General features: G+C 63.0%; 2 protein-coding genes across 11 annotated transcripts; both read right to left on the reverse strand.

Annotated features, from left to right (window-relative positions):
• Window positions 1–251: 251 nt before the first annotated feature.
• On the reverse strand, window positions 252–6,081 carry VPS28 (VPS28 subunit of ESCRT-I). 3 transcript variants are annotated; one of them, XM_014728129.3, is made up of 10 exons: window positions 5,582–6,081; window positions 4,004–4,070; window positions 3,362–3,390; window positions 3,209–3,246; window positions 2,828–2,917; window positions 1,723–1,828; window positions 1,498–1,599; window positions 884–937; window positions 670–761; window positions 252–590 (listed from the first exon to the last, which is right to left on the reverse strand). In XM_014728129.3, exons 2-10 carry the CDS (start codon window positions 4,038–4,040, stop codon window positions 473–475), a joined length of 666 nt encoding a protein of 221 aa, XP_014583615.1. In that variant the 5' UTR covers window positions 4,041–4,070; window positions 5,582–6,081; the 3' UTR covers window positions 252–472. The 3 variants fall into 3 exon arrangements, with proteins under 3 accessions (XP_014583615.1, XP_070078714.1, XP_070078715.1); XM_070222613.1 differs by having other exon boundaries at window positions 4,004–4,113; window positions 5,582–5,673; XM_070222614.1 differs by lacking the exon at window positions 252–590 and having other exon boundaries at window positions 666–761; window positions 5,582–5,689.
• TONSL (tonsoku like, DNA repair protein) lies at window positions 5,855–19,315 on the reverse strand. Of its 8 annotated transcripts, none has more exons than XM_023649232.2 (26): window positions 18,519–19,315; window positions 18,331–18,426; window positions 17,904–18,046; window positions 17,153–17,336; window positions 16,649–16,778; window positions 16,173–16,344; window positions 15,970–16,084; window positions 15,257–15,402; window positions 15,008–15,160; window positions 14,699–14,824; window positions 14,382–14,577; window positions 13,049–13,104; window positions 12,858–12,947; window positions 12,466–12,538; window positions 12,228–12,391; window positions 12,018–12,141; window positions 11,119–11,879; window positions 10,933–11,009; window positions 10,391–10,544; window positions 10,230–10,308; window positions 9,380–9,681; window positions 9,054–9,219; window positions 8,570–8,745; window positions 8,039–8,112; window positions 7,352–7,485; window positions 5,855–6,117 (listed from the first exon to the last, which is right to left on the reverse strand). In XM_023649232.2, the coding sequence occupies exons 1-26, from the start codon at window positions 18,541–18,543 to the stop codon at window positions 5,924–5,926; spliced, it is 4,110 nt and encodes a 1,369-aa protein (XP_023505000.1). In that variant the 5' UTR covers window positions 18,544–19,315; the 3' UTR covers window positions 5,855–5,923. The 8 variants fall into 8 exon arrangements, with proteins under 8 accessions (XP_023505000.1, XP_070078706.1, XP_070078704.1 ...); XM_070222605.1 differs by having other exon boundaries at window positions 10,391–10,541; window positions 18,519–19,132; XM_070222603.1 differs by having other exon boundaries at window positions 8,570–8,805; window positions 10,391–10,541; window positions 18,519–18,921.
• Between the last annotated feature and the right edge of the window lie 2,918 nt (window positions 19,316–22,233).

A 22,233-nucleotide genomic window follows, 5' to 3' on the forward strand; every position in this document is an offset into this window, starting at 1 on the left:
GGCAGGTGGCCTCCTCTGTGGTCAGATTCAAGCCACATCTGGCCCAGGTGAAGGCTCACCTGCCCTCGTTTGCCCAGGCAGTGCCCACCAGGGAGGCTGTGGCCCCTGAACGGGCACTCAGGCCCTCCTCTGATGAACCGGCTGTGTGCTCAGAGCCTGAGTGCTCCAGGATGGCAGGATCCCACCTGAGGCCCAGAGAGCAACAAACATGCGGGGTAGGCCTGATGGGGGGAGTCGTAGACAGTAGCAGAGACGTTAGAAAGCATCTTTATTGTGAGGAGGAGAGGGGCCTCTGGGGTCAAAACACCATAGATGGACACACAGACAGGGCTACTATAGACAGCAAGAGCTGTGCAGACCGTCCAGGGATCGGGTGTCCGAAGGAAGCAGGAACAATCATGGGAGGCTGTGGCCCTCCCCTGGGCCCACCTGGTCCCTCCTCCCTGCACAGCCCGGGCGGGAGACTGCAGGCTCAGGCATGCAGGAAGCGGTTGAAGGCGTTGTAGGCCGACTCCAGGTCGAAGAGCATCTGGCGCACCTGGGAGTCGTCTAGCTCGTCTGATGCTGACATGCCGCTCAGGGTCTGCAGCCTGCAGGAGCACAGTGCTGGCGTGTGTGGGCTTACAGAGCTGCAAGGGCACACAGCAGCTCAGCTAAGGGGACACTCACCATTGGCTGACGGTCTGTCGGCCCTCAAAGTCAGGGGGCAGGTGGCTCATACGGTGCATAGTCTCCATTAGCTCCCGCAGGTCAGGCTGGATCTGTGGACGAGGCTACACTGGAACCACCCCCTGTCCCCTGCTGTGTGCCAAGCCTGCTCCCTGCCCCCCACTGCTGGTGCTCCGAGTCCCCCAACCCACCCTGCCCGACCCAGGAGCCACACCTCGTCCATGGCCCGGATCTCCAGGCGCAGCTTGTCCATCACTGTGATGAAGAGCTGGAGGCAAGTGTGTGAATGAGGCAACACAGACCCACCCTAAGCTCTTGAGGATGGAGACCACCTGTAGCCTACAAGCCTGGCTCCTCTGCAGGGCTGAGCCCAGGTCAGCCCTCGCCCAGCCCCTCTGGCCTCAGGAACCCACCTCTCCCTCCTCAGCCTCAGCTGTCTGGTCCCTTGGGGCTCCTCCTGCACCCCATCCCTGCAGCCTGGGGCTCCTCCCCATGCTGCATGGCCCATAGACGTGGGGGCTGCTGCTGCTCATGGCCCCGCTTTGGCTGGGCCTCCTGGGGCTGTGGGAGCCCTGGCTGTGTTGAGCCTGGGCACCACCCACATGGGTCTCAGGCTGGGGAGGACCCTCAGGGGGGCTTCCTGGATGCTGCCCAGGGAGAAAAGCCTGCCCACCTCTCTCATTCCCAGCTATGGGGGGCTCCCACCCAATGAGTCCAAGTGCTGCACAGCCCTGCAAACCCCAGGACTCAGTGTGAATGTGTGACCATGGCCGGCAGCATCGGCCTTCCTGCCTCCCTGCAGGGCTCCCGGGAGGCCATGGGGCACACCGAGACGACATCTGCAATGCAGCGGTTGAGGTTGCCCTTGTCGTCCTTGATGGTGATGGGTCGGTCCTCCTTGATCCTCTCCATGGCAAGTGGGCAGTCCAGCTGAGGGAGGGCACACAGTGCTGGGCCTTGCAGGACAGCAGGCCTGTGCTGGCCAGGCCCTGTCCCAACAGCACCCACACTTCCCACCTCCCGCCCCTCGGGGTGGAGGGGCAGCTCACTCACACGGAACTTGCGGCAGAACTCATCAATGGAGCTGATCTCTGAGCCCTGAACCTGTCGGAAGGCGGCTTTGTACTGGACCAGAAGCCGGGAGCAGGCTGCCGTGTACCTAGGGAGAGGGCCAGGCCGCTGCCCTCAGCACTGGGCCAGCCCTGCCCGGCACATGCCGCTCTCCCTTGGCCCATCCAGGCATGGGGCAGGTGTCCCGGAGGGCTGGGTGACAGGTCAGATACGGGCTGTCGAGGGGAGGCTGGGGGGTCTACACGAGGAAGAGCTCTGGATGACAGGGGAGTGCAAGGTATGGCTGCCACACACGACCAGGCCTGGACTGTGCAAACTGGCCCCAAGCCCAGCACTAGGCAGAGGCCTGGCCAGCCCCTCGTGCCCGCTCTCCTGGGATGTTGACCATGCCTCCACATCAGAAGCTCATGGTCTGGGGCAGGCCCCGTGGTGTAGTGGTTAAGTTCAACCATGCTCTGTTTCTGTGGCCTGGGTTCACGGGTTCGGATCCTGGGTGTGGACCTACAACAGTCAATGGCCATGTTGTGGTGGTGACCCACATGCAAAATGGAGAAAAACTGGCACAGATGTTAGCCCAGGGTGAATCTTCCTCACCAAAAAAAACGAAAAAAAAAAAAGTCCTAAGGGGCGGGCCTGTTTCACTGAATAAAGACCCTACGTACCTCCTGGGCACCAGGCCTGGCCAGCAGCACCTCACAAACTGGCCTCTCCAACACTCCTTCTCACTTTCTGAAGCCCTCTCACTGATAAGGACATCTGTGCCCAGGAGAGCAGGGCTGGGATGGAACCCCAGCACCAGGGTGGTGGGCACAATTCTCCCCTGGGACACTCAGTACCACCATCAGGACTTCCCCAGCTGAGACAACACTGAGGCCACCAGCACCTAGGGGCACCCTCCTGGTGCTGGGCAGGCCCCACAGAAGTGGGCAACTCACAGCCTGACAGAAGAGGCGGAGACCCACACGAATCCCCAGCTCGGGCCTCAGACCCTTGCTCTTGTTTCCTACTAAGCACCCAGGCCCTGGAGGGTGGAAACAAGCTTCCGAGGATGGGTGCCATCGACGGCACAGGGATGGCAGGCTCTCACTCATTGGGGGTGACACAGTCCTTGATGTATGCCTTCTCCAGGGCCTGCATTGTCTTCACAACCGCAAACAGCTCTGCCATGTTGTCATACCTAAGGAGAGTGTCTTTATTGGACTGTGTCCACCGAGGCAAGGAAGCCGAAGCCCCCAGAGCCCGGGGCACAGCCGCCCGGGCACAGCCACGGCAGCTCGGCACAGTCTGCCTCTCCCACCCGGCCCTCAGCAAGGCTCCACGGCACTGCAGCACTGCTTTCCCAGCCTGACCCCATGTGCTTCTGACCGTCGGTGTGGGGGTGGGTCTGGGGTTGGGGGAGGTTGTCTGGGGGAGGCGGGCAGGCATGGATGTGTTCCTTGGGGGTGGGCAGCCTGGGTACTAGACTCACTTCTCCCGCTCCCGGGCGTTCTTGTACAGCTTCACTTCCTGTTGGAGAGGGGGCAGTGTGTCAGTGGCACCAGGGTGGCTGCAGGGTCCTGGGGAAGCTCACATGGGCATTGGCTGTTGGCCAATGCCAGCCAGGTGAGCGTCAGCCACTCACCTCATACAGCTCTGGCTTGTTTCCAGGGGCTGCAACAGAGGAAACAGAGCTGGTAGGCGGGCCACAAGGCGACCCCTAATGGGCCTGTCTGCCTGTCCTGGACCCATTCTCATTTCAGAACCTCTCCTGAGGCCTCTCCCTGTGCTGTCTCCAAGAGCCCAGAGGTAGCTGGAGGATGGGAATTCCACTCTTGGCCCCCCAAGTTCCTGGGGGGACCTGAGCAGAAGACACACCTCTGAGGCCAGAGGGCCACAAGCCAGGCCTGGCCCCTCACCCCACCACTGTTCCGCAGCCCTCTCCCTCTACAGCAGGTGACCACACCTTGCTTATGGGGCAGAAACAATGTGTGTCACGTGCTTTGTGACCTTTCCCCTGGCTTGGTGACTCTCGGATGCCCAGAGCCCCTCAGAATCCAGCTGCACCAACCCTGTCATCTCTGCCCAGCCAGCCACAGTTGGAGGTCTCTGGGCCAGTGATAAAGTGATAAACTGTACCAGCCCCTGGCCACCCCTTTAGGCCATGTGTAGGGGGAAACTTATAGACACCTCCCCCAATCCCCAGCCGCTGCTCCCATCAACCTCTGCAGCAGGGACTGAAAGCCTAGGCCCTTTGGGTCCCAGGCCCAGCTTGGCCCACACTCACCTCCCATGCCTGGAGTGGCTGGGATCCCGTGAAACATCCTGCAGGCTCAGGCAGCCACACCAGAGACCTGCAGAGCAGAGCCAGCACCAACTCGAAGGTGACCCCTAAAACTGGAGCACTAGACCTCACAAAGAGCTTCCCGGTCCCCCGCAGAGGGATAGGAAACAACACTGAACACACAGGGCATTCTGTGCCCTGCTGGGAACACCAGTCCCACCTGGAGGCTGTCAGGAGTGGGTGCAAGAGAACAGAGCAACAGGTGGGGTGGGGGGGGGTGGTGGGCCTCATGGCAAGTCAGGGCAGGCTGCTCTGAGCCAGGTGACCAGGAGGAAGAGGAGATGGTAGCAGCTATACGCTGGGGAGAAGCATTTGGGCAGAGGGAACCACACACATCCCACAAATTTGGAGGAACAGACAAGCCAGGGGCCAAGGTCTTTCTGACTGAGGGGCTTCCTGGGGAACCAGAATGGAGAGGCAGGCGGGATCAAGCGTGCAGCAGAAGGAATTCTAGTTTTCATACTAACACAGCTCGAGCTACTGGAGGGTTGAAGACAAGCTCTTGGGGCTCCCAGCTGGGCAGGGAGCTGAGAAAGGACAGAAGCAGGAGGCCCATGGGAAGGTCCTGGCCAGTCAGGAAGTTGATGGGGAAAGCTCCCGACACGCTTTGGAGGTGAACCACCAGACTCAGTGATGGACATGAACCGGGTTGGGAATTTAAAAGGAGCCAAGAATGACACCCTGTTTTTGGCCCAATGGTACTACGACAGTAAGGAGGACTGAGAGGGAGTCGCCGGGAAGAGAAGCAGGTTTGGAGGGCAGGCAGGTGTGCAGCACAGTGTGCCGTTTCGGGTGTGTTGGGTTTAAGAGGCTCTGCAGACACCCCAGGAGGCGTGCCTCATGAGGCAGCTGGAGGCCAGGCGAGAGGCCCAGGCTGGCAGCGCTGGGTCGGCGACACCGTCGGGGAGGATGGCCTCACAAAGAGGACGGTTAAGGGGTGAACGAAGATACAAGAGGAAGAGCAAGGCTGGAGGCCGGGGCGCCCAGGGCGCAGACAGGGAGGGGCCGTGTCCGAGGCAGGCGCAGCGACAGCAGACCCCTGGGTGTGGGTGCGGACGCAGACACGATGCGGCAGCCCCCTCGGACGCCGGGGAGGAGGGAGCCAGGTCAGACCGGACCGAAAGAAGAATAAGGATTCTGGGCGGGCCCAGAGAATTCCATTCCGAGGACGAATGACCCTGCAACGAGCGCACTAGCGGCCCAGCGCGCCCGCCGGGGACGCCCGCCAGGCCGCAGCGCGAGGCGCACTCGGGTGACGGCACGGGGCCGTGCTACCGGAAGGGGTGCGGCCGGGGCGGCCAGGTTCGGGCACGCCGAGAGCCCGGCGGTCGGGTCCAGGTAGCCGCCGCAACGAGGCCTCGCTCGCAGGCGCCAACCCCCGGGCGAAGCCAAGGGATTTGGGGTCCCGGGCGCAAAGAGGGTAGCCCCCCACGGTGCGAAGACGCCCGCGGGCCTAGGCCAGAGTCGCCGCCCCCATCCAGCCAGCGGGCCCTTTCCCGCCCGTCCCCCGGCCCGCGGTACCTGGGCGGGCTCGCCGGGTCCCGGAGATGGCGTCGGGGCGGGTCGCCCCCGCCTGCGCCTGCGCGCACCCCATCGGCACGCCCCTCACGTCTGCGCACGCGCGCGCCGGGGACGGCCCCCGCCCTGGCCACGCCCCCGACACCGGGGGCGGGCACTTGGCTCGCGATCGGTACTGCCGAGGCTTTGCCCTCGCCTTTAGCGCCTCTAAGTGGCCGGAACTGCCCGCAATTCCGGCGGGCTCTCAGCTTCCCTACAGCAAAGCGGACACCCGCCTTGGGCCTTGCGGCAGCAGCCGCTCTGATTTATTAGGGCTTCCTGGAGGAGGGGGACGGGGCGGCGCCGTCAGAGGCGCCTGAAGAAGAGCTTGGGGCCGCGGTCCAGGGTGCATGCACCAGGGCCCGGATGGCTGGGCAGCAGCTGGCGCAAAGTGTCCCGGTCCTGAGCGGAGAGGCGTCTGCTGCACAGCTGCAGCTCCTGCAGCTGCGCGGTGATCTTGTCCCAGAGGCCCAGGCCCAAGGGGCCCTGGACGGCACAGCCTGCAGAGGGGGCAGGGGCAGGAGCAGGCCTTAGAGTGGCTCTGGCAGGACAGAGCTGGGCGCGCCTGTAGGAGCCTGTAGTGTTCAGGCAAGCCCCATACGACTCCCAAGCCCGTGTCCTTCTCTCTTTACCAGTGTGGCCGTTGGGAAGAAACGCTTCCCCTGAGGCTCCAAGGGCTGCAGCCAGGCACATGGGCAGAAGCCCAGGGGAGGCCCGGTAACAGTCTAGAAAGGAGTGCTCTCCCAGAGGGGCTGCCTGGGACCATGGGCGCCTTCCACGGCCAGTGGTCACACAGAAGGGAGATCCGCCAAAATAAACAGCATTCACATCTGTGCCTCTGACTGTCTATAACGACACCTAGGTCTCTCCATCCATAAAATGGACACAATATGGCTGCCTGTGAGTCTCAGGAGGACACTAAGCTTCCAAGGCTTGATCCTCAGAGGCCAGAGAGTGCCCAGTAGGCTCAGGACCCCAGGGAACTTGGTGAAACAGAGCAGATGCCAGCAAGCCAGGTGTGTGGGGAGCAGCCCCTCAGCTGAGTGCCGCTCTCCCACCAGCCTGCCTTCTTCAGTGGGGCCTTCCCAGAGCAGCCAGCCTGGCCTGTGGGGTAGGGACTGAGGAGCAGCAAGAACCCAGGGGTTCCCCATGTGCACACCAACTCCCAGCCCTTGTCCTCCTGGAGGGCAAAGCCTGGTGCTCTCCTGCCCAAGGCCCCATCTGGATGTGCCAGGCTGCTGGGTGGTCAGTTTACCAAATGCACCACCCCTGGGGTCTTCCTCAAGACAGCTGTGGTGGGGTACTGTGCCCTGGTGTGACCAGAATGAGAACAAGCTAAGTCAGGCCACAGGCAGGGAAATGAGGGTCAGAGCTGCCCCTGCCATGAAGTCAGAAGGTCCCTTGGTGGCAGCTTTCACCACCCTGACCTTGAGCCCCTCCTCTCGCCAATGGGAATGAAGTCCCTGAGGAAGGGGACTCCTCAGCCATGGCCCAGAGTCAGGCTGAACAGGCCAGAGACCCCACGCTCCTCCTAACCCATCATTTTAGGAGCTGGGTTCACACCCCTTTCCAGTCATGCTGGTCACTTTTCCCCACTGTGTCACACTTGCTGTCTGGCTGGTGGCAGTGATGGCCCCTTCAGAGGAGCCAGCTGGGCCTCAGGAAGGTCCCTGAGGAGGGATCTCTGTCATCAGCCCTGGTGTGACAGGTGTGGCCACCACACTGAGGGCTCACCTGACAGGCTGAGGAAGCTGAGGCCTTGGGGTCGCTCCTTGAGGGCAGATAGGAGCTCCTCCAGGCTGGCACAGCTGATCTCAGGATTGGCAGACAGGTCCAGCGAGACGAGTGAGGGGCAGAGAGGGAGACATCTGAGACAAGGGAGGAAGCACGAGGGTAAGCTTCCAGAGAGGGAGGCCCCCACCACTAGGCAAAGCTGCCCCAGGCAAGCCCACAGCTCTATGAGCCAAAGGCCAGGCCCAGCAGGTCCTGCCCCCAGCTGGGCACAGGCACAGGCGCTCCCCCAGGGCCGGCCGGGCACTGCCAGGGCCAGGACCACAGTGGCCAGGCCTGGGTGTGACTGCCTGGCTTGGGTGCCCCTGACACTCCCAAGAGCCAGCCAAGGCTGGAGGGTCATGAGAGCAAGTGGCCCTTGTGTGGACTGCTGCACAAAGAGTGACAGGAAAGGACACAGCAAGGGAAGGGCTCTCAAGAGCCACAGGACTATGGGAAGAGAGAAACACAAAGAGGGTCGGGCAGGAGGCAGCGGAGAAGCTGGAAGGAGCCAGGCCTCGGGGCACACTTGAGGAAGGAGCGGGCACCTCTGTGGTCCTTCCCTGCTGGACCCAGCTCCCCCAGGCTCCTGGGCCTGGAGATCAGACAGGGGAGCACAGGAGGGCGGGGGAGCATGGGCAGGGGCGTTACCTGCTTAGGTCTCTCACTGCCTTGTCGCCCAGGTGGTTTGCAGACAGGCTCAGGTGTGCCAGAGCACAGCCTTCCTAGATAAAGTAGAGGCCCGAGGGGGGCCAGACTGAGTGGGGCGCCTGGCCTCCCTGCTCCCCACACCCAGGAGGCCGGATATCTTTCCTTTTCCTTGGGAACAAGGGAGCAAACACTCTCTGACCCTGGAGGCACCAGTGGAGAGCAGCGTCCCCTGAATTTGCAGATCAGAAGGAAACACCTCTTCTTCTGGTGTGAGTCACTCCTGCCACACAGGGACCCAGCCTTGCCTGGAAGAGCCCCCTGGAGAGTCTGGTGTGCTCCTTGGGACCTGTCTGGGGCCCTTCCTGCTGGCCAGGAATTAACAGCCTGAGGCAGGCAGCTCTCCAGAAAGCTTCCCCCGCAGCTGCTCTTCCGTAACCTGCAACCCTCTTCCCAGCCCCCTGCCCCCAGGCTTCATCTGTGGGACCTTTGGCCAGGGTTCCTCTGGCTTGGCGCCCCTCCCCAACTGCGTACCTTGGTCAGGTATCTGACCAGGGGCTCCACCAAGCTGGTGTCGTTCTTTATGGCTGCCACGGAGTTGAGCTCCAGGCGCAGGAGGGTGTGGGTGGGCAGGCTCTGCAGGGCCTGGGCGAGGGCGGAGGTGCCCAGGACGTTGTAGGACAGGGACAGCGTCTTCAGGTGCTTGGCATCTGCACCAGGGCCCAGAACCTCTGTCAGCTCCATGTGGCCATCAGCATTGCTGTGTAATCCTGGGCCCAAAACCCTCATGACCCTCTGGGAAGCCCTGGGGTTCTGTGCACAGGGAAATGGAGGCAGCTCTTGCCCAGGGTCTCCCAGCTGGGAACAGGGGAGGGCCAGACTGCTGAGCCCAGCTTGTCTCCACCATTTCTGGGTCCCCTGACTATCCCCAGTGACTGCCTCTCTGGGCCCTTGGGCACGCCCTTCTGATGGCAACTGGAATCCTGGGGCCAGGGAGCGCATGTGCCTGTCAGCTTACCTTGGAAGGCGCTGCCTAGGGCTGCCTTCAGGAAGAAGCTGGGGCCAAAGCCACAAGCCTGGAGGTGCAGGGTGCTGAGCGAGGGGCAGGCCTGCAGAATGGAGGCCAGGGCCTGACCACAGCCATCCCCAAGAGGGTTCATGCTTAAGTCCAGCTCCTCCAAGTTCTGCAGAAGACACAGGCCCCCCAGAGGATCTGGTCTCCTTGCTGTCCCAGAGCTGGGCAGCGGCCGGCACTCCCAACTGCACCTCTCCACCTAGTGACCAGCTGAACGCCTATGTCCTGACCCTGCCCTGATGACCACCCGCTGCTCCCCATGCCTCTACCTGCAAGGTGGTCTGCCCCAGGAGGCCCATGGCAAGTTGGCGCAGGCCTTCAGGGCCCAGATGATTGGAGGACAGGTCGAGGAGGGTCAGGTTGGGCACAGTGCCCAGGACAGCCAGTAGCTCGGTGGCACATCCGTCCCCTAGCCGGTTCCCTGCCAGGCGTAGCTCCCGGAGTGCTGTGTGCAGCTTGAGGGCCCGCAGCAGGGGCGTGAGCTGGGCCTGGCGCAGGGCCAGGGAGCAGGCACTGAACAAGGGGCCTGAGCTGTGGCGCTCCATGGCCTGCAGCACCTGCTGGTGCTCCCCTGGAGGTGGGTGGGTGTCACCAGGGCCAGAGCCTACCTGGTCTGCCCTGTGAACCCAGGACAGCAAACCAGGCGGCCCCTCCTTACTCATGAGCCATGGGGCACCCAGTGGAGGTGGTGCAGGGCCCACTCCCACCAGCCCACGGACCCAGCACAGTGTGAGTCCCGTGTGTGGCTGGTGGATGGTGCTGATCCATCTCTGCTGCATCAGGCCCTCCCCAGAGGGGCCCTGTCCTCCATCTGCCACCCCCACACCTCAGAGTCCCTGAGGCAAGCTTCCTTGGAAGCTTTCCTGGCAGCTCCCAGCTGTGCCAGACTTCCCTGCACTGGGCTGGTCCCCATGGCTCTGGTGGCTCTCTGTCCCACCTCCAGATGGAGCCATCTTCCCCTACCTGCCATCGACAAGTATGGACACTGGGTGGGGAAAGAACACCTGAAGACAGGTGTGGTGGGAGGCAGCCTTGATGGATACCCAGGAGTGGCATGGGGAGGAGGAGCCTGCATACCCAGTCCTGCTGCCAGGCCGCTGAGGCCCTCCTGGACCCTACCTTGCTCCAGGCTCTGGCAGGCCCTGCGGTAGCGGTCGGTGAGTGGGGGGAGGTCCCACGAAGTCACTTCAGCCAACACCTGGAAAGCATCATTGCCATGTAGCCCCAGGGCCCCCAGCACCAGGCTACACCCCGAGCTCAGGGCCCCGGCTTCTGCTCACCTCCTCATTGCTCTGCAGCACGTCAGGAATGGGGTCCTGTGGGGCCAGGAGGGCTCCGTCCTTTTGTAGGGTGAGCCGTGGCAGCAGCCCACAGGCCTGATAGTAGCGCTGGGCAGCCTGTTCAGCCAGCCAGGCCACAGAGTGGGCTTCCCTGCTGTGGGGATTGGGGCACGCTGAGCCCTGGCCCCACCAGGTTCCTGCACACACCGAGGAAAGGCCCCGGTCCTACCATCTCTGCTGTGGGTTGCCAGCTTCCCTGTCTGGCTCCTTCCCTCTCCTCTGCCCCTGCTCGGGACACCTCCAGCTCCTCCAGGTGGTTCCGGGAGCCCTGACTTGACCACCCCGGACCCTGCCTATGCCTTACTCTGGCCTGTGGACTCAGCCCAGCTACCCAAGCCCCTGGGCCAGCAGGAGACAAAGTGAGCCATCGCACGTCCCGACGTGCAAACACGAGGATTCCTTGGCCCCACCCCCTGGAACGGAGCCCACGGGGGCCAGAGGAAGTACCTGCCCCACCTGGGAGAGGGCAGGTGACACTTTACCTGTGTGGGACAGGGATGAGAAAAAGATTATCCTGAACTCGAACTCGAACCCGGATGGGAGGGGGCAGGACCGGACCCTAGTGGGGGGGCGCAGGGAGGCAGGGGCTGAGCCAGGAGAGACAGAGCCCCTCATCCCCACCTGCCTTGAGCCAGGGAGCTGGCTCTGCTCTAGGTTCGAGCACCCACCGAGGGCTGGCCTGCCACAGGGGTCTCCCCGCTGGGCCCTGAGGCCCTGGGGACGTCAGGGCTCTGTGGGGGCTCTGCAGCCGAGCTGTGGTCTCCACCTGCCGCAACCCGCGCACTCCGACTCTTGAGATGGGGCAGCTGGCTCTGCCTGGCCTGGGCCTGCAGCCTGACAGGGCTCTTGTCTCTGCCCGATTCCAAGGCACAGTGCCTGGTGCTGTCCCCACCGCCCTGGGGGCGGGGCAGGCGGCGTCCCCGGTGGCTCTGGGTCAGCAGCAAGTCGTCTTCCAGCCAGTCCCCAGCCAGGCACTCCTCCTCGGGGATGAGCGCTGCCTGGGGGACGGGGGCCTCGCCTGCACCTCGAGGTGCACCAGGCCCCCGGCGGCAGCTCTGGGCACTGCCCACGCCTCGGATGGCTGCCACATAGGCTGCCCGGCCGGCACTCGCTGTGGCTGCTTCCCTGTTGCTGGTGGGGCCAGGAATCCGGGCCTTGGTCTGCTGTGCTGGGGCAGAGTGCCGAGGCCTCTTCTGGATCGGCTGGGGGAAGCCCATGCTGTCCTCGCCCTCCGAGCTGCTACTGCTAGCCAGCTCGTGCCTGCTCCTCCGAGGCCTGGCCACAGCTGGCACCGCCTGCCCCTGGGAGACCCTGGCACTGGCCTGAGAAGTCTCTGGGGGTTCTGGGCAGGGGCTTGAGGGAGGAGAGGTCTCAGGGTCAAAGAGATGGTTACTTAGGAAGGTCTGGGGAGCCAGGGAGCTGTGGGGAGCTGTGGGGAGACAGAATTGACTGTGAGGCTGGGCGCGTACCATCCCTGCCACCCAGGGTAACTGCCCCTTGGAGTCAGGGCCCAGGGCACCCTCAGGCTAAGGAGCAACGTCCCTAGGGGTAAGAGGTCCCTGCTTGCCTTGGCCCAAGGAGGCCACCTGGAGCAGCCTCTCCATGGCGCCAGCCTTCTCTCGTGTCTCGCTGTCCAGATCCTTGTAATACAGCTTCACCCACTGCTGCAGCGTCTCCAGTGGGCTGTAGCCCTGTGTGGCACCCAGCTGAGCAGGGCTGGCAGGAGCAAGCCCCGCCAACCATAGCCCATGCTCACCTAGCCTGAGCCCCCACTCACCTTCCTGGTTCGGAGGGTGACTGAGGCCCCTCGCTCAATGAGCAGCTCTGCTACTTCGAAGTGGCCACAGTTGAGGGCATCGTGCAGGGGAGTGATGCCCTCACAGCCCTGGCCGCCTGGGTCATCCACTGCAGCCCCATGGTCCAGCAGGAAGCGGACAATGTCTGTGGACCAGGGGACATGAGTCAGCTCCCAGAGCCCTTCTCAGACCCTCCCCCATGTGCTCTCCCACACTCACCCAGGTGCCCGTAGTTGCAGGCTTCGTGCAGGGGTGTCCAGCCACAGTAGTCCCGAGGGTTCAAGGGGTGGCCCTGTGACCAAGGACGGGAAGGAGCGTGGCCTCACCCCAGGGCTCTGAGGCCTGGGGAGGGCTAGGGCCTTGGTCTCAGAGCCTGGAGCAGCCCCCACAGATCCATTCCCTGGCCCAGCCTGGCCCTGGTCCCGCAAGAGCGAGGGAGACACTGCCCCACCATGAGGCGCAGCCCTGGGAGGGCCTCAGGGGCTTGCACAGGGCCAGCAGCCACGGTGCTCCCTCCAGCCCCCTGGTCCAGCCCTGTCCCCTTGGGGAGACAGTGTACCCATCGGAGCCCCTGCAGCTTGAAGGGTGGCTGAATGGGGCGGTAGGCACACCTGCCTCACGAGATCCTGGACACGGCCCAGCTGGCCCTCGATGCAGGCTCGGTGCAGCATGGTCTCCCCCACGTCATTGCGCCGACTCCACTGTGGGACAGCCACCCCAGAATGGGGAGCAGAGGTGTGAGGAGACCAGGCAGCGCTGGTGAGCCCAGGACGGGGATACACACTCACCCTGCTGTCCTCACCTCAGTCACTCTCCGCCGACCCCGGCAGCTCTGGAGCTCCTCCTCCATCTCATCCTCTGCAACAGAGCCGAGCCCACCACCCCAGGTGAGCCAAGTGCCCTGCCCTCCCAGGCCTGGAGCTGACTCCTAGCCCACTCCCAACCTTGCCTATGGTCACTCCCGGCCGGTCCCTCTGCCCACGGGGGGCACTCTTGACCTTTCTTCCCACCTGACTCCCTGTCCACCATGTGCTGACCTCTCGCCCTGTATGCAGACCCTGCTCTGTGGGTCAGTCTCTCCCATCCCAGACCTCTGCTGTCCCTCTCCTGGGAAGCCTCCTTGTCAAGTCATGTCATACTTTAAAACTAGCTTGTCTCTAGAACCCGGATGCTCTCTACCTGAACACTCCTGGCCCTCTTGTCTGCGTCCAACTCCTCCCAGCTGTTCTCTGCCCAGTCCCACTCTTCACTACTGCTCTTGCTCTCTGCTCCCTCCTATGCCTCTGACTCTTTCTAGAAACTTCTTTCTCTCCACAGGCTTCTCTTACTGGGACTGTCTTGAACAGCACTGCCTAAAGCTCCTGTCTTTGGTCCTCTCTCCCCGCCCCTCATGTGGCTTCCCGCACCCACACCAGTGACATGCAGACTGATGACCCCTAAGGCATGGCCCGAACTTCCCAACGGCCCTGGTCACTCACCAAGAGGTTCTGGAGACCCCTCAAGTTCAAAACGGAACTCTCCCCTCCTGGCCTCAAGGACGAGGTCCCCACTCCCCACCACTTAGCCAGAAACCAGCTCACTCCTTGTGCTCTCCCACCTGGCCCCAACCCTTCCCTGCTTCCCTCTGCCCTGAGAGTGCTTCAATCCAAGCCCACCCCAGCCTGTCCCTCTTGGCCACCTTCCATGAGGCTGACCATGCTGGCCTAGGGGAAACTGTACCAGCTCCTGGCTCTCGAGGGTTTTAGGAGGTGCTGAGCTGCAGAATGGCAGCCAGTGTGCCGTCTCCGCTCCCGCCTTGCCTGGCTTGAGTCCCAGCCCTCCCATGGTGCCATAGCCCCAGGTCTGACCCTGCGCCACCTCCCCCAGCGGACACCCACAGCTCCCATCCCTGGCCCCCCACCCAGAAGGTCCCAGGACTGCCCCAGCTCCTTGCACATGCCCCTCCTCCGTCTGCCTCACCGGCATTGGCTGCCCCTCCTCCGAGGGACTGTCTCCTCCTGTCATGAGCCTGTGAGCAGGCCCCTCGAGGGCCCCACCCTCACCAGCTCCAGTCCAGGGCCTGGCTCAGAGCAGGCATCGGGGAGGAAATGCCAGGGGCAGCCAGCAAGGTGACCAAGGAGGTGTTTGGGCCTCACCACTCTCTGAGAGCTCCACCTCGCTGGCCTCCAGGGTGTGGTCATCCCCCTCTTCCTCCTCGTCCTGGTCCTGGTCCTGGTCCTGGTCCTCCCCATCGTTGGCAACACTCAGCTCCTGCAATCTGGCTTCAACGCCAGGAGCTTCCTGGGGCTGCAGCCTCAGCTGCACGGTGTGGAGGTGCTGCAAGACCTGCCTCTGAGGAACAGGGTACAGGCAGCTCAGGGGCCCCAGGGATGTCAACTGCCCCAAGTGGAGAGAACGCGGGGACAGGCAGGCTGTGCCTGGGGTCTCAGGGTGGGTGGGTGGGCTCCCACACCTGCAGCTGGGGCTGCTGGGCCTGTTGGGCACAGCTGAGAGCCTTCTGGAAGCACGGCGCCAGGAGCTCATAGGCATCGCCAGCCTCTTCTCGGGACAGCGCAATGTTCAACCAGGTCTTGGCTTCCTGGAGCAGGAGGATGAGCTCAGTGGCTACTCCCTACCACATCTAGCTGGTCACAGCCATGGCCCAGCTCCCCTCTGCGCCCACATGAGACAGGAGGATGGCAGCTCTGGGAAGGGAATGCAAGAGCCATGGGGACAGAGACCCACTATGTGCTGGGCAGGGCTGGATGCCATCAGCTCTCACCTCCAGGGCATTGCCGTCACGCAATCTCAATTCCTCCTCATAGTGGTACACAGCCCGGCGGTGGTCCTTCATGTCTCCCAAGGTGGCAGCCAGGGACACGTGGATGACAGCCAGCTCAGGCCCTGGCCTGTTTAGCAGCTCTGCGAAATGTAGCTGGGAGGCAGTGACAGTGAGGCCAGGGCCGCCCTACACCTTGCCAGCCCTGAGTGTTGTCGCCCCTCTCCTCCCACCCTAGCCAGGGGTGTGCACCTGCTTCTCGTAGGCCTTGGCCGCCTTGGGGAAGTCGCCTGCCTTGGAAAATAGGTCCCCCAGCTGCTCACAGATGCCCATGGCGCCTTGAGGGTCACTGCCCTCAGCCTCCTCCAGCCGCTGCTGCAGCTGGACCACTGCCAGCACTGCCAGTAAGAGCCTCGTGCAAGGGGGCGGCAGAGCGTGGGGCTCCAACCCAGCTCTGCCACCTGTTAGCCGTGTGCCCTTAGGCAGCCACCCACCCTGTCCAGGCCTCTGCTCACACACTGGTAAGAGGGGGTATAGGAGAATCTATCTTGCAGGACCGCGAGGATTAGAACTAACAAATAACTTGAGCAGTGCCTGGCTTGCAGCAGAGGGGAACACTGTTGACTGCCACTCGTCAGTCCTCCTGGCTGCGGGCACTGTCCACTCCATCCTCAGTAGACAGGGATGATTTCTGCCTCCAGCTGGCCAGTGGAGATGCTGGCTCACACCTAAACACCCAGCCAGTCTCCGGACCACCCCCAAGTGTCCCTCCAACAGGCTAGGTTTTGACTCAGAGAAGTGGGGCTCTCCTCCCAACAGTAAGTAGGGGAGGGGCAGCAACATGTCCATATTGATGCTGCCATCTCCCCAAGGACATGTGCTGAGGCCTCCTCTACTGAGGGAGGGGAGCCCTCTCTACCCCTTCCCATGCGGCTTCAGCCTCTTGGGATCCCTTCCAGACTCACCATGCTTGAGAGTCCGGCAGATCACTGCCTTCTGCAAAGGCTTCTGGGAGCCCAGCCTGTAGGCCTTCTTCAGGGCTCTTTTAGCAGCCAAGAAATCCCCCAGGTCTTGGAGGACCTGGGGGACAAGGGAAGGTGAGGCTTGCAGACTCCCCAAGGCCCAAGGCCTCCCAGGGGCTGAGCCCAGAGCCACTGAGAACTAGCACCTGTGAGAGGAGCAGGCAGCATTCGCTTTCCATGAACTCCTTCTTCATGATGCGTGCGCACTCCCGGGCCCCCTCCAGGCAGCGCATGGCCTGGGAGTGCTGCCCTCTGCGCCAGTGGATGGCACCCAGGTTGTAGCGGGCGCGGAATAGGTCCTCGTAGAGGTGGTTCTGCCTGCGGATGGTGACAGGTGCTCAGAGTGCCCACGGCACTCTTACTTTGGGACAGCACAGTGGCACCTGAAGCACTGACAAGCAGCTGCTGATGCCACTTGGGATTCTAGCTCTGCCACGCCAAGCCTGTTCTTCCCTCAGCACATGGCACACACACACGTGCCAGGGCTCCTCTGCTAATGGGAAACGGACGGGGCAGGGGTGAGGTCCAGCCAGCCTGCCCTTTCAGCTGCCCATCCCCCAGCTACTTCCACCAGGAACAGGGGGTTCACCTCCCTCCTGGGGCTGAGTGGGGGGGGTCTTACTCAGCGAGAAAGATGCTCTTCTTGAAGTAGTCGTTGCACAGGGCCATCTGCTGCAGGCTCTCGAAGGTGAGGCCCAGATTGAGATAGAGTCGGGTCCTCATCTCACTCAGTTCTCGCTTGGGCAATGTCCCTGGAAGATGCCCTCTCCAGACACTCAGTGCCTCATCCCCACTTGGGGTCTCCAGCTTGGGGCCCCGTCCAAGGCCTGTCCAGTCTCTCCCCCACCCCTCTTCCCACCTCTCACTGTGGGTGCCCGGGATCCTGCTGCAGGCAGAGTGTGCAGGCACAAAGAGCAGACAATTGCCAGCTGCCAGGCTGCAGTGAGCACAGGCCGTGCATCCCCTCATGGGGGCGCTCCTAGGGACAGATCTCAGCCTCACAAAGGGAGGACTCAGGCAGGTGGACCCTGCCATGCTGGCACGATGGGCAGTGGGGCTAAAGCTTCCCCTGCCTGCAGTTCAGGGGGCAGAAGGTGGGGATGGCCAGGCCCCCGAGGGCACTCACCCTGCAGCTTCTCGTCCACAATAGCCAAGCTCTTCCCAAAGGCAGTCTGTGCCTGCAGCAACGCATCCTGTGACTGGCAGTGGTCATAGATGTCCAGGTGGGTGCGGCCAATGGTGGCCCACGCCCTCTGCAGCTCGATGTGGTTAGACAGGGAACGGGCTAGCTCCAGGTAGTGGTGCTGATGCTGGGGTACAGAGGGATGGCTGCTGTGAACCATACCTCCGCCCCACCCCCCCGGTCCCCCAACTCTAGGGGGTCCCTACTCTTGCTCAGGAGAACCCTCTGCTCCTTGAAACCTCCACAGAGCACGCCAAAGCCAAACTATGCACACCCCATCTCCTCTATGCCAAGGGCTGCCTGTGGGGACAACAGCTCCACACTCTAGTCAACCAATGTCATTACAGGGAAGGAACAATGAGTGGGAGTTAGCTGAGCTGCTGCAGGGCCGGCTCTGTGTGGACAGGTCCTGAACCTCCAGCCAGCCCACAAACACTGCTCAAGTAATATTTTCCTTAATGGTTCCTGGGGCCAGGCTCCCAAGAGAGGCTGTGTGTTTCCACTCAAGGAGCAGCCTACCATTCCTTGGCCCACAGCCCTCTGAAGGTGAGGCTGCATTGCACAGTATCCCCCTCTGGCCAAAGGCCTGGACAGTGGACACTGTGCCTCCTTCTTGAGAAAGAGACCCCTACAAAGTGTGGCCCAGCAGGGCGGGGTGTGGCCAGAGTGGGTGCTGGGGGGGGGCACCGCCCACCTGCAGGGCAGCGGAGTAGTCCTCCATCTCTGCCAGCCGCTCTCCGATCTTGCGGTGGGCCACAGCGCAGCCCAGGGGGTCGTTGGCGCTCTCCAGGAGCTGCAACTCCTGCTGGTGCTCCCGCAGGGCCTCCGCGTAGCGGCCTGAGCAGGCGGGAGGGCAGGGCAGTAGGCCAAGGGCCGCGAGGGCGAGCGGGGCGGCGGCCAGGCCCGGGCGGCGTGCTCAGCAAGGCTCCCGATCCTCTGTCCCTCCCGGACCCTCCGGCCCCCCAGGCCCTTGCCTCCTCCCCCGTCTCTCCCGCCTCCGTCCTCCGTCCCTCCCGGCACCTCCTCCGGCCCCCCGGCCTCCCTTTCCCTCCCGGCTCCCCCGCTCGCTGCCCCGGCCCCCAGCCCCGGCCTCCACCCCGGGCCTGGCGCGGAGCACGTACCATGGCTGGCCAGGAGCTCCCCCAGCTGGTGGCAGAGGGCGGCCTCCTCTCGCAGCTGCCCGCTCCTCTGGGCCTTGGTCTTGCCCTTGTATAGCTCTGCAGAGAGACGGACGAGGCCAGGACGCTGAGCCCCTCCATCTGGGGGGCCAGGCCCGTTCCCGGCCTCCGCGCTGGGCTTAAGGACTCACGGCGAAGCTCACGCTCCAGGCTCATGCTCCGGACTCCGCGCGCGGGGATCCGGACTTCCCGCGCTCCCGGGCCGCTGCCGCGGCCCCGCCCCAGGCTCCGCGCGCAGGCTCAGTCCCGTCCCCGCAGGCCGCGGAGCATCCCGGGAAGTGTGGAGCATCCCGGGAAGTGTAGTCCATCCGCCCGAAGCATCCTGGGAGCTGTAGTCTGGCTGGCGCCCGCCTCCCCAAACTCCGGGGGCCGCTGCCGGAGCTGAGTCCCCCCGCCCCGGCCCCGCAGCCGCTCTAGGGGGATCTCCTGGGCTCCCGCCCCGTGCTGCCGCTGATCACCCGCGCCCCCCGCCCGAAACCTACCTGCTCGTGCCACTTTACCTGCGGAACGCACCGCCCTCATGGAAGAGGAGGCGGGACCAGTTGCGCCCCTCCCACGGAACCGCCGAACCCAATAGCTCGGCGGCCGGCGCCTCTTGGAGTCGAGCCCGGCGCTGCTGGCGGAGGGGCTGGAGCTAGGCTCGGGGCGCCGTAGTGCAGACCACTCACCTGCGGAACCTGGCAGATGTCGTGCACCCCGGCCGCACCGTCAGGCCCCGCTGCCACGGCCCGCGTCCAAAGGCCTCGGAGGAGGCTGGAAACAGTGGGAGGGAGATGGACGCGCTTATTTTCTAGGGAAATAGAAACAGACCAATGGGGTAAACTCAGCCAGTGGATGCACAGCCAGAGTGTTGGAGATGGAGTGATGCGGCGGCGGATGGGTCCATGGGTCCAGGGAATGCTGCCCTGGGCCAGTGCCCGGCCGCAGGGGCGGGGCAAGGCCAAACCCCAAGAGCTGCAGGAGGTGGGCAGTTGGAGCGGGGTGGCCGTCCTCTTCTCTTGGAGGGTGAGGTGCTCTGCTGGGCCCCTAGTCGGGCCCGGGGCTTGGAGCGCAGGACAGGGAGGCACTGAAGCCAAGGCGGCCGTTTGGCGGGAAGGCTGCTGGTGAGGTGTGCCGGGCACGGCGAGGGGCGAGGGTGGAGGCGGGGTAGGGGAGCAAGGCCACGGAAGCACAGTCTGGCTCGGCTGAACAGCGGAGGGAGCCTCTCCAGAGCTGCTGTGAAGAGTGACCAGGCTCCCTCTCCAGCACCAGCATTCAAAGGCCAGCCCAGGTCCTGGGGGCCCTCTTCCCCTTCAGAGAGCACCCAACTTCTGTATGCCTGTTTCCCCACTGATCAGACAGGGATGTGTATATGAGGTGGTGCCCAGCCAGTGGCTGGAGGCTTAGGGTGGGGAGGCCACAGGCTGGGGGCCAGCAGGGGCGGCAGCTGACCCCTGGCCGAATGGCTAGCAGAGCCCAGGAAAGCCCATCCATGAGGCTGTCTTCTCATAAGGAAACACAGACAAAACATGGTTTGGAACTTTTTTAAAACTGTAGTTACATACAGAAAATATCCAGAGAACGCAGACCACAAAAGTGATGTGTGTCATTTCTGACGGTGGTAAAAACACCTCTTGCTCTGCTCTTTAAAAAATTATTTTTATTAGTTTTGTAAATGTCTCATTTTGGGTGAACTGAGGGATGTAGTGCTCACAGGGGAGTGGGGGTGAGGAGAGGAAACCTGGCTTGGCTTGTGCCACCAGGCCTCCCCCAACATCTGCTGAGAGTGAAGCCCCACTTTCTCCAGGTCAGGATGCCAAGATGGCATGGGTCATGGAGACAGACCACTGCTATCTTCTTTCTAACAACACTGATGGGACATCACCCAGTAAATCAATGACCCAAAGTGAGATGCTGCAAAGGTTTGTGGCGCCAGCCCCCAGTGGTGATGGAGGTGCACTACAACTTCCCAGGATGCCTGGCTCCGCCAGATTGTAAGGCTCAGCTGCTGAGGTGACCGTCAAAGGGTGGGGGCCTTGCTGGGGATGGCGATGCTGGGATGTATTGGCAGTCCTCTCAGGCACCCCCAAACACACACCCACACTCCTAGAGGAAGGGCCTCACCTGGGTGCCACCCCACTCCAACACATGCCCTTGGGCTGCTGGAAGTAGTGGGCTGTGCGCCCCTGGCACATAGCTGACCCTCGTGCCACAGAGCCCAGCCCCTCCTGCCCCCGGCCCCACAAATGCAGGGCTGCTAGCCCCAGGGCTGAGGAGACAGGGCTGAGGGGGCTTAGCTGGCCCTGGTTTCTCCCTCCTTGTGGTCCCCTGCCCAGCCCCCTTGGGCAGCCACATACCTTCACTTGCACAGAGATCTGCTACCTCCCACCCTGCCCCACCCCAAGAGAGCCGCCAGGGGCCCAACCTTTTGCTGACTCAGTCTCTCACACAAGCACCCAAACGCACGTGTCTGGGCAAGCCTGCCCCTCTCCCGGCTCTCCTTGCAACATGGTCACTTTGAAATCCAGAAACTCTACATAGATGTCAGTTCCTGAGACACGGAGATGCAGTGACACGTGCCATCCTCTACATACAAGGCCCCATACGTGTCTACCTGAATGTCATCCTCTGTGCCCGCCAGCTGGGGGCAGACCTGAGGGCAGTGGGACTCCCGCCAGGCTGTGCCCAAGTCGGAGATCGCTGCCCCCAACGGTGTGCTGGGGGCTGGGCTAGGGTCTTTCTTTGTAGAGAGCAGAGAACTAAGCATAGCACCTCCAGATCCCCTCAGTGGCCAGGCAGAGTTGACCCTGCAGGAGGGGGATCCCTTGCAAGCCCCGTGCCCTGGGCTGGGAACAGAAAGCTAAACAGGCTTCTCGGAAGAACTTGGGGAGCCGCCCTGGGGTAGAACTGACTCAGAGGGCTGTCTTGGCCACTAGAATCTGGGGTGAGGCTCCTGCTCTACCTCACAGCTCCTTCCCCCCACTTCTCAGCCCCTGACTTGAGGGCCAGTAGAAGGAACCCTCAGAGAGGCCAGGCCTGCACCTCTGCACTCTTGCTGCCAGGGCTGCCCTGCCCGCCGATTTTACAGCGTCCGGGCACTGGGGGACCAGGCTGGCAGTGGGGGGCGGGGGGGGCCTGCTCTGAGGCATGGGGTGGGCCTGGACATGGACAAAGGAAACGGTTCTTTGGTATTGAAGCAATGAAAAACTATCACAGAAGAGCCACGTCTCCTAAGCAAGGGGGGTGGTGGCTAAGCTCTCCCCTTCCCAGTAGCTCCAAGGGATCTGGGGTTCTCCAGGCAAGGCTCCTTCCCACCCTGTGAGGCCCACACATCAGGCCTGCTCACTGCAGTCCTGGGGCCAGGGCTGCAAAGTCAAGGCTGGAAAGAGCCTGCCTCCCTCAGGTGAGAAACCAGCCTCTCCAAGCACTGACCTCTGCAGCAGACCCCAGGATGCAGGGCCAGCAGCTGGTCCCTGAGAACAGCATGGGGTGGCTGGCCCACTCGGCCCCTCACCCAGCCAGGCTCACTCACCACCAGCGGCCCCCAGAGCCTTCCTCACAGCCTGGGGACGCTGCACCCTCCAGGCTGAATACAGAAAATAGATTCTCTCTCTAAATTTGTATACCTTATAGAAGAGCCTGTAAAGAGTTTAATTTTTTTCCTAGGAAGAGACAGAATTTCACCCTGCATTCCGAAATGTCTGCTGAGCCCTGGTGGCCAAGTCCTGCCTCCCTGGAGTGGCTGGGGGGTGCGCTGGGACTGCTGCAAGACCCCCAAGCCTGCCCGCCCCCTGACCAGGCCTGTAGGGAGCAGGACAGAGGGGGCAGCATCTCCAAGTCTCTCCTGGGGGCATATTGAGATGCAGT

Source organism: Equus caballus, chromosome 9, assembly GCF_041296265.1.
Source record: "Equus caballus isolate H_3958 breed thoroughbred chromosome 9, TB-T2T, whole genome shotgun sequence".
Lineage (NCBI taxonomy): Eukaryota > Metazoa > Chordata > Mammalia > Perissodactyla > Equidae > Equus > Equus caballus.